The 12,284-nt window shown below is 59.1% G+C and overlaps 1 protein-coding gene across 12 annotated transcripts in view; it reads left to right on the forward strand.

Annotated features, from left to right (window-relative positions):
* Positions 1-11,376, forward strand: part of CTBP2 (C-terminal binding protein 2) — a 156,857-nt gene extending 145,481 nt beyond the window's left edge. For all 12 annotated transcript variants that reach the window (XM_041743242.1, XM_041743247.1, XM_041743241.1 and 9 more), the window contains 6 exons: positions 3,639-3,845; positions 6,308-6,522; positions 6,841-6,971; positions 7,347-7,474; positions 8,106-8,223; positions 9,964-11,376. In XM_041743242.1, the coding sequence (XP_041599176.1) occupies positions 3,639-3,845; positions 6,308-6,522; positions 6,841-6,971; positions 7,347-7,474; positions 8,106-8,223; positions 9,964-10,144 (980 nt within the window). In that variant the 3' untranslated portion in view covers positions 10,145-11,376. The remainder of the gene's footprint in view (positions 1-3,638; positions 3,846-6,307; positions 6,523-6,840; positions 6,972-7,346; positions 7,475-8,105; positions 8,224-9,963) is intronic.
* Positions 11,377-12,284: the final 908 nt, after the last annotated feature.

Genomic DNA, 12,284 nt, shown 5'->3' on the forward strand with positions numbered 1-12,284 from the left:
GAGGTCGGGTCCCTGTCCTGGCCCCGGCACGGACGCCGTCGTGAGGAGCGTGTGCAGAGCCTCGACGGCAGCGTCCCGGGCTGGCCTGCTCGCTGGCCTTGGCCTGTGTCTGCAGCATGCCAGGTCCGGGTGCGAGGGCCCGTGCCCCGCCTGCTGAGGACTGGGTGCCCCGAAGCCACCGGGCTGCTGGTGGGTGTCGAGGAACGCAGGCCTCTCTGGACCCCCACCCCTGGCTGTGCTGAGGCCCTGGTGGGCCATCTCCCTCCCCACCCCCACCCCCACCCCCACCTCCCAAGTCAGCCTCTCGCCCCCTCGGAGGACCCTGTGCTGAGCCTCGCACCGTGAGCTGCCGTCTACGCCAGCAGCGCCGGCATCGGGCAGTTGGGGCGTTAGCTCTCAGGCACCCACCTGCTGCCTTTTCAGCCAGGGGGACCCCGGTGGGCTCCAGCGTCCTCCTCCAGGTTCCTAGCCTGGAGTTTTACAGGAAGGTCCAGGTTTCTCCGAGTGGGTTAGTTCCCTCACTTGAACTTGGGGCGGCACCCAGGTACTGAGCCGCAGGGTAGAGGGAGCCCGGCCACGTGAGGCCTGTCTGGCGCCCAGTCTGTGTGCTTCCTCGAGGGGTGCCCCACAGGTGGGCCCCAAAGGAAGAGGCAGGCGGTGGTCACTCCCCAACAGTCACCTTCTCCCCACCCCCCCCCCCCCCATCCTAGAAGTGGCAGGTGGCCTGGAGGGTTGACCCTGATTTTTCTGGGTCCCCGTCATCTCACACCTCCTTGGGTGGAGGGTCATTTGGCTGTGGCTGAGGAGGAAAAGGAGGGGGTGGCATCAGATTCCAGACCCGACCGGGGCCTAGGGGAAGTGATGGCTTCCTGTGTCCGCCCCGAGCGGGGCCGCGGTGTCCCTCGGAGCCCGCCTTGGTCGCAGCAGAGAAAATCGGCTGGTTGGGAGTCTTGGGAACCGCGTCTAGCATTACCTCAGACTTTCCATCTCTCTCCGGCACCAGCAAGAATATTTTTGTTTGAAAACAAGTGTTCTTTGTGTGCTTAGTAGAGCTGAGACCCCAAGTTCAAATACTGACGGGGAATGTAGTTTAACACACACAGGGGGGTGGGGGAGGCAGGAGGGGGTGTCCTCCGAGGTGCTCCCCGTCCCCCTGGGTGTCCGCCCCACGCAGCCCTGCAGCCCGGCTTCAGGGGGAGGAGGCTCGTGACCGGCCACTGCTTTCCAGGGAGATGGGAAGTTCTCCCGAGCGAGACTTGGCCATCCCTCCCCCTGCAGGTGCTCCCCACACAGCCGGCCTGGGCCGGGGGACCTCATGTCCCTAAAACCACCGGTGCCCTGCTCACCCCGCCGCACATCTGCCCTCGGCCGGGGGCCTGGGTCCAGGAGGGGTTGGCGGTGGCGTTCCCAGGCACCTGCAGTTTTGAACAAGGAAACGGATGTCCGCCCGTGGCGTTCTCATTGATCCTGGTGCAACCCGAGCAGGAGCCGCCTGGGACACTGGCCTCTCCTCTCCCCAAATTGCTCTCCGCACCCAGATCCCTCCGTCCCCAGGCCTTGAGCGAGTCAGACCAGACAGCGGCTGTGGGTCCTGTTGGGGTCGGGGCCCGCAGCGTGGCGTCGGTGAGAGCCGCCAGGGACCCGGGGCTCCACGCAGGCAGGCCTGAGTCGATACTCTGAGCTGAGGTCAGGAACAGTGTCACCTGTGTCACCTGCCCGGAGCTGTCAGAGGGACCCGGCCTGTCTACAGCGTGTCCCCGGGAACCAGGGGGCAGCCGGGGGACAGTGGGGGTTCCTGGTGGCCTCTCCCCCTGTGTCCCTGTCTAGCAAGCTCCTAACTGGTTTCCAGTTCAGGAGGGGTGACCACAGAGGGAGACCATTGGCAGGACCAGCAGCTCAGCCACCGCGCTCAGTCCTTGGGGCGAGGTGGCTGCTGGAAGCCTGTGGGGGGTCGCCCTGCTGCAGACCCACACCCACTGACGGCAAGAACGAGCCCCTCGAGCGTAGTCGGGGCTTTGGGTCTCTGCAGGGCGGTGCCCTTGCCCTCGGGGCAGGACGGTCCCGGTGGTTGTGGTGCCAGCAGCACCCCCTCCAGGGTCCGGTCTCCGCACCCCCAGGCTCTGGAGCCAAGGAGCCTCCATTTCAGGTCCAGGGGTGCAGGCTGAGCAGTGCCCCCTGGTGGGTGGGTGACGCGGCGCTTTGCGTCACCTGGACCACGGGTGGGCCTCTCTCCCCCAGCATGACCTGCGGGGCCCGGGGGCTGGGCAGGGAGCGGCGGCGGGTCCGCTCCGACGGGCCTTCCTGCTGGGCTTTGGCCAGAACACGTGGGGTTCCTCGGAGGAATGAAAACCCTTCCCGGACGCCACGAGCTGGCCTCGAGCCCTGGCTTCCAGTGCGGCCAGATGCAGGCTCCGCGTGGCCGTCCTGCACGGTGACTGACCTGCAGCTCGTGGGAGGTCCGGCCGGTGGATCGGTGGGTGGGGTGTGCTCATGGGCGCCTCCACCCTCCTAGCGGTCTGTCCTCCTGAGGGGGTCCCTGGGGTCCCGCGTCCCATCCCACGGAGCCCCAAAGGGGACGAGCGCTTGTCCTTGCTGCGGGGCTTGAGGAAGCTAGGGGAAGGCAGGGCTGCCTTCTTGGTGGCCCTGCCCCCGTGTTCCTTGGGTCCCAAGCCTGGGATTAAAAGGCGGCTGAGCTGCCCTGACAGGCTGCCTGGATTCCTGTGTCCCTCAGAGCTGCTCACCCCGCTTCCCAGCCTCCTCCGCAGGCCTCATCTCCCCACCTCCCAGCCTGGCCCTCTCTGCTCCCTGCCCCTCCCATGTCTGGGAAGCATTTGCCTTCCTCCCCCAGACCCCCTCCCCCCAAGGAAAGCCTCTCCTGACTCTTCCTGCCTGAGACTTGGGGTAGTTCTAGCAGCTTCTCTGGCCACAGAACCTGAGGGCTCCTCACCAGTGACCCCAGCCCTCAAAGCTCTTCCTAGGAGCAGGGAACACCCCACCCCACCCCTCTTCTCTGCCCCAGTAGGATTGTGGGTGGGGCCCTCTGACTGGGCAGGGGCTGACTTCAGGCGTCCCCTCCCTCTGGCCCCGCATGGGGCCCGTGCTGGGGGGGGGGTGGTGCTAGTTCCTGATTCTTCCATCTTTGCTCTTTCTCAAAACGAGTATTAATGTGGTCATCGCAGTAGACTTCAAATACCGTAGATGAGGGCAGCCCGGGTGGCCCAGTGGTTTAGCACCGCCTTTGGCCCAGGGTGTGATCCTGGAGTCCCGGGATCGAGTCCCGTGTCGGGCTCCCTGCATGGAGCCTGCTTCTCCCTCTGCCTGTGTCTCTGTGCCCCCCCCCCCCCATGTCTATCATGAAAAAATAAAATCTGTAAACAAGAAAACACCGAGGAAAAGCCAGCCCCGGGGGGAGGGTGCCCCGCCGTCAGGAGTCTGGTCTTCTGGAGCCCACGACCGGGCGGGGGGAGCTGTACACTGGGTTCCTGCTGTTCCTGCGCGGGCCCCAGGGCAGGTTTCCAGCCTCCTGCCCGCTGCGGGACGGGGGGGGGGGGGCAGGGGGGGGTTCAGCGGGGCCGGGGTGTCGGGGTGAGAGGCCGCCCCCAGGGAGCCTGACCTCGCGGGCCGCCCGTCCCCTCCAGGGATCGCCGTCTGCAACATCCCGTCGGCCGCGGTGGAGGAGACGGCCGACTCCACCATCTGCCACATCCTCAACCTGTACCGGCGGAACACGTGGCTGTACCAGGCGCTGCGGGAGGGCACGCGGGTGCAGAGCGTCGAGCAGATCCGGGAGGTCGCCTCGGGAGCCGCCCGCATCCGCGGGGAGACGCTGGGCCTCATCGGCTTTGGTAGGTGCAGCGGCCGGGCCCCGGGGGGCGGGGTCCCCCTTCTCGAGGGGGCTGCAGCGGGGGGGCAGCCCACACGGCTGGGCAGCAGGACAGCTGTGCCTGCTTGCTGCCCCGGGCAGTGGCCAGGCCAGGGGACAGCAGGGCGCCACTGGGAGATTTTGAGCCAGAAGGTGGCAGGTCGGGCCTTGGCCTAGAAGGTTGCCCTGGGGGCGCAGGCAGGAAGGGTCCCCCGGAGTGGGCGGTGGCCCGGAGCCTCTCTGGCGGGTTGCCAAGGACATGGGGAGCCACGCGGGGAACAGCCTGGTGCACGCAGGACCTTGCCCTCCTGCTGCGTCTCAGCCCCGCCCCTCACCCTTCTGTGACCTGGAGGACTCCTGACCTCCGTGCCCTCTATGCCGGGAGGGGAGTGATGCCTCCTAGGACCCAAGGAAGGCCCGAGAATAGGCGGGAAGTGGGTGCTAGGCCTGGCTTCCCCAGGGCTCCCCCAGCAGTCCCTCGGCCCTCAGCTCAGAGCTCGTTTCCAGAAAACCAAGGGTCGGGACCGGCTTGGTTGAGGCAGAGGATCGGGGTTTGTTCCAGGAGGACGTCCTCTTCCTCCCCAGGATGAGTGTAAGAACCCAGGCGTTAGGGGCATCCTTTCTAGAAGGACCTACAAAGGCTCCCACCCTCCTGCTCCCTGTCGAGTGGACGCAGCGCCCTCTGCTGGCGCCGCGGGGCCTCCTGTAGCTCCCGTGCGCCCCGAGCCGGGGGCAGCCCCTCCGGTGTCCTGAGGCCAGTCCCGGGGTTCGCGCCCCGTCGGCCCGAGCCTGTGAGCCAGCGCGGCCGCACGCCCGGCCCCGTGTGCCCTCGGGTGTGAGGTCGGCCTGCAGCCTTCCAGAAGTGTAGACGGACAGGACGCGGCGCCCGCCGTGGCCCAGGCCGGGCTGGTGCCCGAGGGCCGCCACCAAGGTGGGAACGTACTAGAATTGGAAGGGAAAGGCAGCCAGTGGCCTCGGGACTCTGTGTTTTCAGGCCAGGAGGGTCGGCTTCCGCGAGGCTCGGTGTCGGCGACGTCAGTAACTGTTAAGGGAGGCGCTAGGTCCCATAGAAACGTAGGAGAACCTTGTGGCCGACGTAGACGCCAGTGAAAGGATGAGGGGTGGGGGCTTTACGAAGGGCAAAGACCGTGGAAAAGCCAGGCCCAGGCAGCCATCCTGCCCTCACCCCCGGAGCCGCAGCTGGGAGGCCCCATCTGCAAGCCACGTGCCGGGCGTGGAGGTGGAGAGGGCGGCTGAGGGCCCCTGAAGTGGGGCAGGGGTGCGCGTGCGCTGGCCCAGAGCTCCCTGCAGCCCCGTGATGGGGTCGGGAGTCCCATCCTCGAGGTCCGCCACGGGGCTGATGCAGCCGATGGCGCCCTTCCCCCCACCTTGTCACCGTTGTCAGGCCTCCCTCCCCACCGGGGTGTGTGGCTTGTGTGGCTACGGTCCCTGGTTCCCTGCATCCAAGTGGTGACACTGAAGGGGGCGGGCAGGGGGCAGAAGCACCCGCGGATTGCCCTGCAGCTGGCCCTCTCCAGCACAACGACCTCGTTAAACCTCCGCCTCCCGCCCAGGCCGTTGCCTCCCTGCTGCCCTCCTAGATTGAAGCGCAGCAGGAGCGGGAGACAGTCCACCACCTTGATGCCCTCGTGTGGGCTGCTGGTTTGGGAAGGGACACCTCCTGTTTCCCTCTCCCTCCCCCGCACCATTGAGCACTGGTTTCAGATAAAGGTGGATTCCACACACTTCCAGACGGGCCGTCCCAGCATCACGCAGACTACTTTGTTTTCAAGCCGAAAACAGCGCTGGGAAGTAGGGGGCGCTGGCCATGGGCTTCAGTGGGTTTGTGCAGGTGACAGCCACTTGGGAGCCCGGGGGCACGGGGCTCCTCCCCTGGCAGGTCGGGGCCAGCCTGCAGGCCTGAGGGTCGCCTGGCCTCCCTCCCCGTCAGAGCGCCACCCCGGGCCCGCCGTCACCCCCCACCCCGGCCCCGTGCCAGTCAGTGCTCACGCCGCTCTGCGGTGCTCAGTGCGGTCAGTTGTGATCACTTCGCCCCTTCCGTGAGCAAACCCAGTGCTGATTGGCAAGAGAACGTTCTCTGCTACTGCCCTCGGCGTCTCAGGAAAGGAAGCTCAGGTGGAGAAGCCTGCTGCGCACGCAGGGACACGGGGCCGGCACGCTGATGGCCGGGACTGGGCAGGAAGGGCACGTGGCTTCACTAGAACAGTGTCTAGCTGTGTTGACGTTGGCACACGTACGTCATAGGAACGTCCGCGCGCTCACACGCCCAGTGCAAACAACAAGCCCGGCCTCCTCGCCCAGGAAGCTAAGGAGACACGCCGGCGCCTGCACCTCCGCGCCCCGGGCACGGGTTCCTCCGGCAGGTGCAGGCCGCGGCGGGCGGGACTGCGGACTCGCTCACCTGGACGCTCTCTCTCTGCACAGGTCGCACGGGGCAGGCGGTTGCTGTTCGAGCCAAGGCCTTTGGATTCAGCGTCATATTTTATGACCCCTACTTGCAGGATGGGATAGAGCGGTCCCTGGGCGTGCAGAGGGTCTACACCCTGCAGGACTTACTGTATCAGAGCGACTGCGTCTCCTTGCACTGTAATCTCAACGAACATAACCACCACCTCATCAATGACTTTACTATAAAGCAGGTAACTGGACAGAGACGCCCTCAGCCCCTGGAAACTTCCATCAAAACAAAAGGGGGGGATGGGAGGTGGCCTGCAAATGCTCTGGTGAGAAGGGAAGGACGTCGGTGAGGAGCCAGCAGGGACCCGTCTCGATGGGGTCTGGCCTCCAAGAAGCAACGGGCCGGTGACCAGTCACCGCTCCAGCCTGCCGCCCGCCTTAGGGCCTCCAGGCCCTCGGGGACGCGCTGCGGGAACGGCCAGGCCCGGCCGCCCACGAAGGAGCCAGACCGCAGGCCTCCCTCCGTGGCGGCCTCTGACGGCCTTCCCTTGCTCCCACAGATGAGGCAAGGAGCCTTCCTGGTGAACGCGGCCCGCGGCGGGCTGGTGGATGAGAAAGCCTTGGCCCAGGCCCTCAAGGAAGGCAGGATACGAGGGGCCGCCCTCGACGTGCACGAATCGGAGCCTTTCAGGTGGGTGTGCTGGGCTGTCGCCGGGCGTGCGACCCGAGTGGTGGCCTCCGTGCTGTGCCTGGAGCCCTCGGGGAAGGGCCAGAGGGCCACCAGGGGCGTCAGGAAGTGTCTGAAAGGAAGGGCAGCCGTGGGAGGGTCTGGAGCGGAGGGGCGCCTCCCGTCTGAGCCCCCGATCACTCCCGACACGGACTATAAACGTTCTGATGGGTAGGTACGTTCTTCGGTTCCCAGCCTCGCGGAAGTGTCCTACTGCCCGCGTGCCTCTACGCCAATACCCTGGCCGCTGTCTGCATGGCCACGAGCTCCCTTTAGATGAGCAGGGTGGGGAGGCCTCCTCCACTCTTCTCATTCGCTTGTTTTTCTGCACTTCTCTAGCTTTGCTCAGGGTCCCTTGAAAGATGCGCCGAATCTCATTTGTACGCCGCACACAGCGTGGTACAGTGAGCAAGCCTCACTAGAGATGAGGGAGGCAGCCGCCACCGAGATCCGCCGGGCAATCACAGGTGAGCCCTCCAGCCGGCGCCGGGGGTGAAGGGGGGCGACAGGCTTGCTGTCACCCCCACTGCAGGCAGGTGGAGTTTTTAGGGATCCTGTTGATGACATTTTGAAGGAGCTGGACTGTTAATCCAAGCCCTGACCTTAATTTCGGAGGAGACGGATTCTCCCTTTCTTTGTTTTTAAAGACTTTACTTCTGTATTCAAGAGAGACACAGAGAGAGGCAGAGACATAAGCAGAGGGAGAAGCAGGCTCTGTGCAGGGAGCCTGATGCGGGACTGGATCCCAGGAACCCGGGGTCACGCCCTGAACCCAAGGCAGAGGCTCAACCGCTGAGCCCCCAGGCGCCCCTGGATTCCCTTTTCAGGCAGCCAAGCGCAAGCGCCCCCACTGTGGGAGCCGGAGGGAGGCTCCTTTCTGCTCCCGCTGGGGGCCGGTGTGAAGAGCGCAGTGCGTGGGCCCTGCCACGTTGCCCCTTCCCTGCAAATGAAAGGGCCAGGCCCCTCACTGCGGGGGAAGAGCCGGGACTCTGGGCTCAGACACTGACGGGGGCTCCCCAGCAGCAGCTGCTGAGTGTAATACATCACACACTGTGACCTTAAAAACATACATGATTAATTTTAATCGTCCTATTCCAGGTCGCATCCCCGAAAGCTTAAGAAACTGCGTGAACAAGGAATTCTTTGTCACCACAGCTCCCTGGTCAGTAATAGACCAGCAGGCCATCCATCCGGAGCTCAACGGCGCCACGTACAGGTGAGGAGCGGGACGGCAGCGGCCTGGGCCGGAGCCTCTGCTCTGCCCCGGGAGAGGGGAGCACAGAGAGGCGCAGCCCACGGGCGTGCTCCGGGCCCCGGCAGTGCAGTCCTCACCTCTTCTGATGCCCCATTTCTGTGGAGCAAACACAGCTCTTGGAGTACAGCCTAGAATCGGGGTTCCTATTTATAAAGGTGGGAATGGGAGTGCATTCCCCAAAGGGTGAGAACACTGCGAGGAATCCCCCGGCATGCCAAGCCGCCCCTAAACCAGAGGGCTTCTGGGTGAGAAGTTCCCGAGATTTCCGGGGGAAGGGGCCTGTTGGTGAATGTGTTCTCTAGTCTGACTCTCCTGGCCCAGAGCCCGCAGAGCCCCTAGAAGGGAGCAGGGTTTCAGGGGTGATCGTTCCCCACCCCCCCCACCACTGCTGGGCTTACAGGGAAGTCCGTGTTCCCGCTTTCTAGAGGAGCTGCAGCCTTGAATTCCAGAAGGACGTTTTTGTCCTGCTGTGGCCCACGGTGGCCCCATTGCTGGCAGGATACATGTCCCGGGCCAGATCGTTCTCCCCTGGGGGCCCAGCCTTTGCACAGTGGGACGTGCGACCTCCACCAGCACCTCACACTCCCAGCTGTAATAACCAGAAAGGGCTGCAGCTGCTGCCTAACCTGCCCTGTTGTGAATCACGGCTCTGACCAGCCCAGGGCCGGGGAGGTGTAAATGGAGTTAGCGTGACAGGACCCATAGGTGAAAGCTCGGACTCTGAGGAAGTCGTGGGGTTTTCTTCCTGGGTCTGCTGGCTTTGTTTACATTGCGGTTTGGAGTGTTCTAGTATAAAGTCCCACCCATTTTGACCCTTCGAATAGTACTTCCGTATCATTAACTTGAACCTGCCTCCGCCCCAGGTTCCCAGTTCCTTATCGTTGGCAGCCTGTCCTTTAAAGGCCACATCTTAAGTCTTTCCATTGACAAAGATTCTGTGGCCCTTGGTCTTGGGACTGTAGCTCACAGGATCCCTGTTCACCCGCGTCCTGGAGAGTCCTTGATTTCTGACCAACCAGTGAATAGTTGTGACAGGCGGCAGGTTGGGGAGCCAGGGGTGAAGGGTTCAACTTGAATGGAGGAGTCTTTTCTAAGGCAGGTGCTTTAGAATGAAGTCTGTTTTATCCTAGAAATGTTTAAATACACGGACTCGCATTTGCATAGGAGCCATATGTTCTGTGGGTGGCTTAATGCCACGTGTCCTTGCACACACAGCAGCTCGTGTGCCTACATCGTAAGACGAGCCCATCGCCGGCTCACCTCTCCCCCTGCTGCTGTGTCCTGTTTCACATCTCAGGCCACGAGAGCACATGACTTAGCTCACCTAGGGAGCCACATTTAGTATCGGGACTTCATACTGTCTGTTGGGAAATCATTAAAAGCATCGATAGAACTAATGAGTACTTTTAGGGCAACTGGAAAACTTGGGACTGGGTCTTTTTGTACAAATGCAGTACAGTGTCCATGGATATAACCGGGGCTATTCTTATTGTCTGAAAGCTACAAAGTTTGTGCTAGATTTTTTGTTCTTTATGGATTAAAATATCAGCTTTTTATTAGGTTTTCCATGTAGATTTCTTCTTGCTTTGGGGGTAAAGTGACAAACTAACCCACTAAAAAAATGACCTTTAGTAGGCAGAGCTGAGAGCTTGGCCCTGCCTGGCTCTGGACTCACCGGCCCTCTCTCTCTCTGCTCCTCAGATACCCGCCAGGCATCGTGGGTGTGGCTCCGGGAGGACTTCCTGCAGCCATGGAAGGGATCATCCCCGGAGGCATCCCTGTGACTCACAACCTCCCCACAGTGGCACACCCTTCCCAAGCTCCCTCTCCCAACCAGCCTACAAAACACGGGGACAATAGAGAGCACCCCAATGAGCAATAGCAGAGAATGACGAACGGTCATCATTCAGATAAACCTGGGACCAAGAGACAGTGAAAAAATAGATGAACTGAGAAAAGGACTTGGACCGTCTTTTGAACCGATTCCGGACATATGCATCATTGACGTTGCAGTGTTGAGAGAGCTCGAAGCCGAGGCGTGGGAAGGCTGAAGCTGTCATCTGGTCACGGAAGTGCGGAAAGACTAGGACGTGATTTATTAACGACCAACTTCTGTTCTTGTGTGTTACGTTCTTCATCTGTGCATCAAATCACAAAGAATAAATAGATCCTTTTCCTTTATCAGCCCCTTGGGCACAGCAGGTCCTGAACACCTTGCTCTAGAATGTTGCATCAGGAATTCCAAACGTCAAATAAAAAAAAGATACTAAGAGGATATCCCCCTCCTATGACTCTAGTCCCTTTGGTCCATGGGGGCTGGTGACCTCTTTTGCTTATAGGAAGATTTAAAATTACTACCAAATGGGGAGAAAACTGTTTGCCCGTGTTAGACAACTGCGTAGGATCGAAGACCGTACAGGCTCCTGTACAGAAGTCTCTCCAATCTGAACTGCATACTGAGCGGGCGAGTTGGTTCTGAATTCAGTAAAACCCTCTTGATGATGCAAAAAAAGGAAAAAAAGAAAAAAAAAGAAAGAAAAAAAGTATTAAGTTTCACAAGCTGTTTGTACTCAAATATATTTTCTCAGTTTCAGATCCTCAGCTATTTTATTGAGTGGAAAGTCTTGAGCTAAAAGAGTTCAAGAAAAATAATGTTGCATTTCCTTATGTCTCAGGAAACACTTTTTATGGTAACTTGTCAGATTGTCTATGAACAAACCCACTTTTTTAGACATTGATAAATCTTCTTTTCTTCACGTGATATTTTATACAAGAACACTTCAGGTGTGTTATTAGATGTGACTGATTTTAACAAATCCTATTAGATTTGTATCAACTAGTTACATGTTATATTCATAGTCTTTTGTGAATCATCGCCTTTTTGTTTAAAAGATGGCCTATTTTGAGCCTTTGTATAGGTACATTCCTGTTTTTTGTGACAAAAAAAAAAGCAAAAAAAAAACAACAAAAAAAAACCTTTAAAACTGTCCCAAACAGAAAAATAATGGCTATCGGAAGTGTTTTGTTTTAGTGTGAGTTACCGCTACTGTGTCTGTTTATTGTAAAGGTGGACATTTAGCGTTCAGTGCAGTTTTCAATAAAAAGTAATAAAAATTTGTTAAGTTCTGAAATTCAAGTACATCTCACCCAAGGTAAAAGTTCTCTACTTGAGATGTTTTAAAGGCAACTACCTTCTCAGCCAGTTTTCAACTCGTGTTGAAAGATGCACACTCCTCCATCTGCCCCTTCCATAACCAGACTCAGGAATGCGGGTGATTACCTGTGACACCAGAAAACTGCCCATTAAGTCCATCGTTATCAAATCATGCCATCCTTAAGATGAAATATAGTGGGTTGGAATGGAACTAAGCGATTCAAGAAACAAATTGGTCAAGTTAAGAGTTTTGATTTTAATTTACCCAAAAGCAAAATTACCTGGCTCAAGCATTAATGCAGGAAGGGAAGTGAATCTCAAAATTCTTTTAAATGATATTTACAAAGAAATGTTGCAAAATACTTAACATCAGCCATTTCCATATGTTAAGAACTCTGTTGATTTAAAGGATTTTCCTTCTTAAATAGCATTAAACCCCTCTGTACTAGTGGTATCCGCAAGTATCCGTCAAGTCCAATTCCAGGTACCCAACTCCCCGTCACTCCTTTCCCCTCCCCTTCCTAGGAAGAAAAGGTGCGGGAGGGGGTGGGAGGGGTAGGATGGGGTTTCTGAACATCAACCTCCTCACTCATTTGAAGGTGATGGTCCTATCCCAACCCCCCTTACCCCCCCAGAAAAAAAATTACATAAAAACAACCACCTATGGATAGAGATTGGAGCACATGGTTACTCCAGGAAACGGAATGGGAGCCTAACATCCTCTTCAGAGCCAGGATATTGTCAAGGAGGGCATGACACATGCACATACAGGAGATCCCCAACTGCCTAAAGAAAGCAGTGTCCCCTTAACACAGATGGAAGTCTGGGACATGATGAGTCAAACAACAAAAAGGCCAGTTCAAATGCG

This window comes from Vulpes lagopus, chromosome 2, assembly GCF_018345385.1.
Source record: "Vulpes lagopus strain Blue_001 chromosome 2, ASM1834538v1, whole genome shotgun sequence".
In the NCBI taxonomy this organism is placed as follows: Eukaryota; Metazoa; Chordata; class Mammalia; order Carnivora; family Canidae; genus Vulpes; species Vulpes lagopus.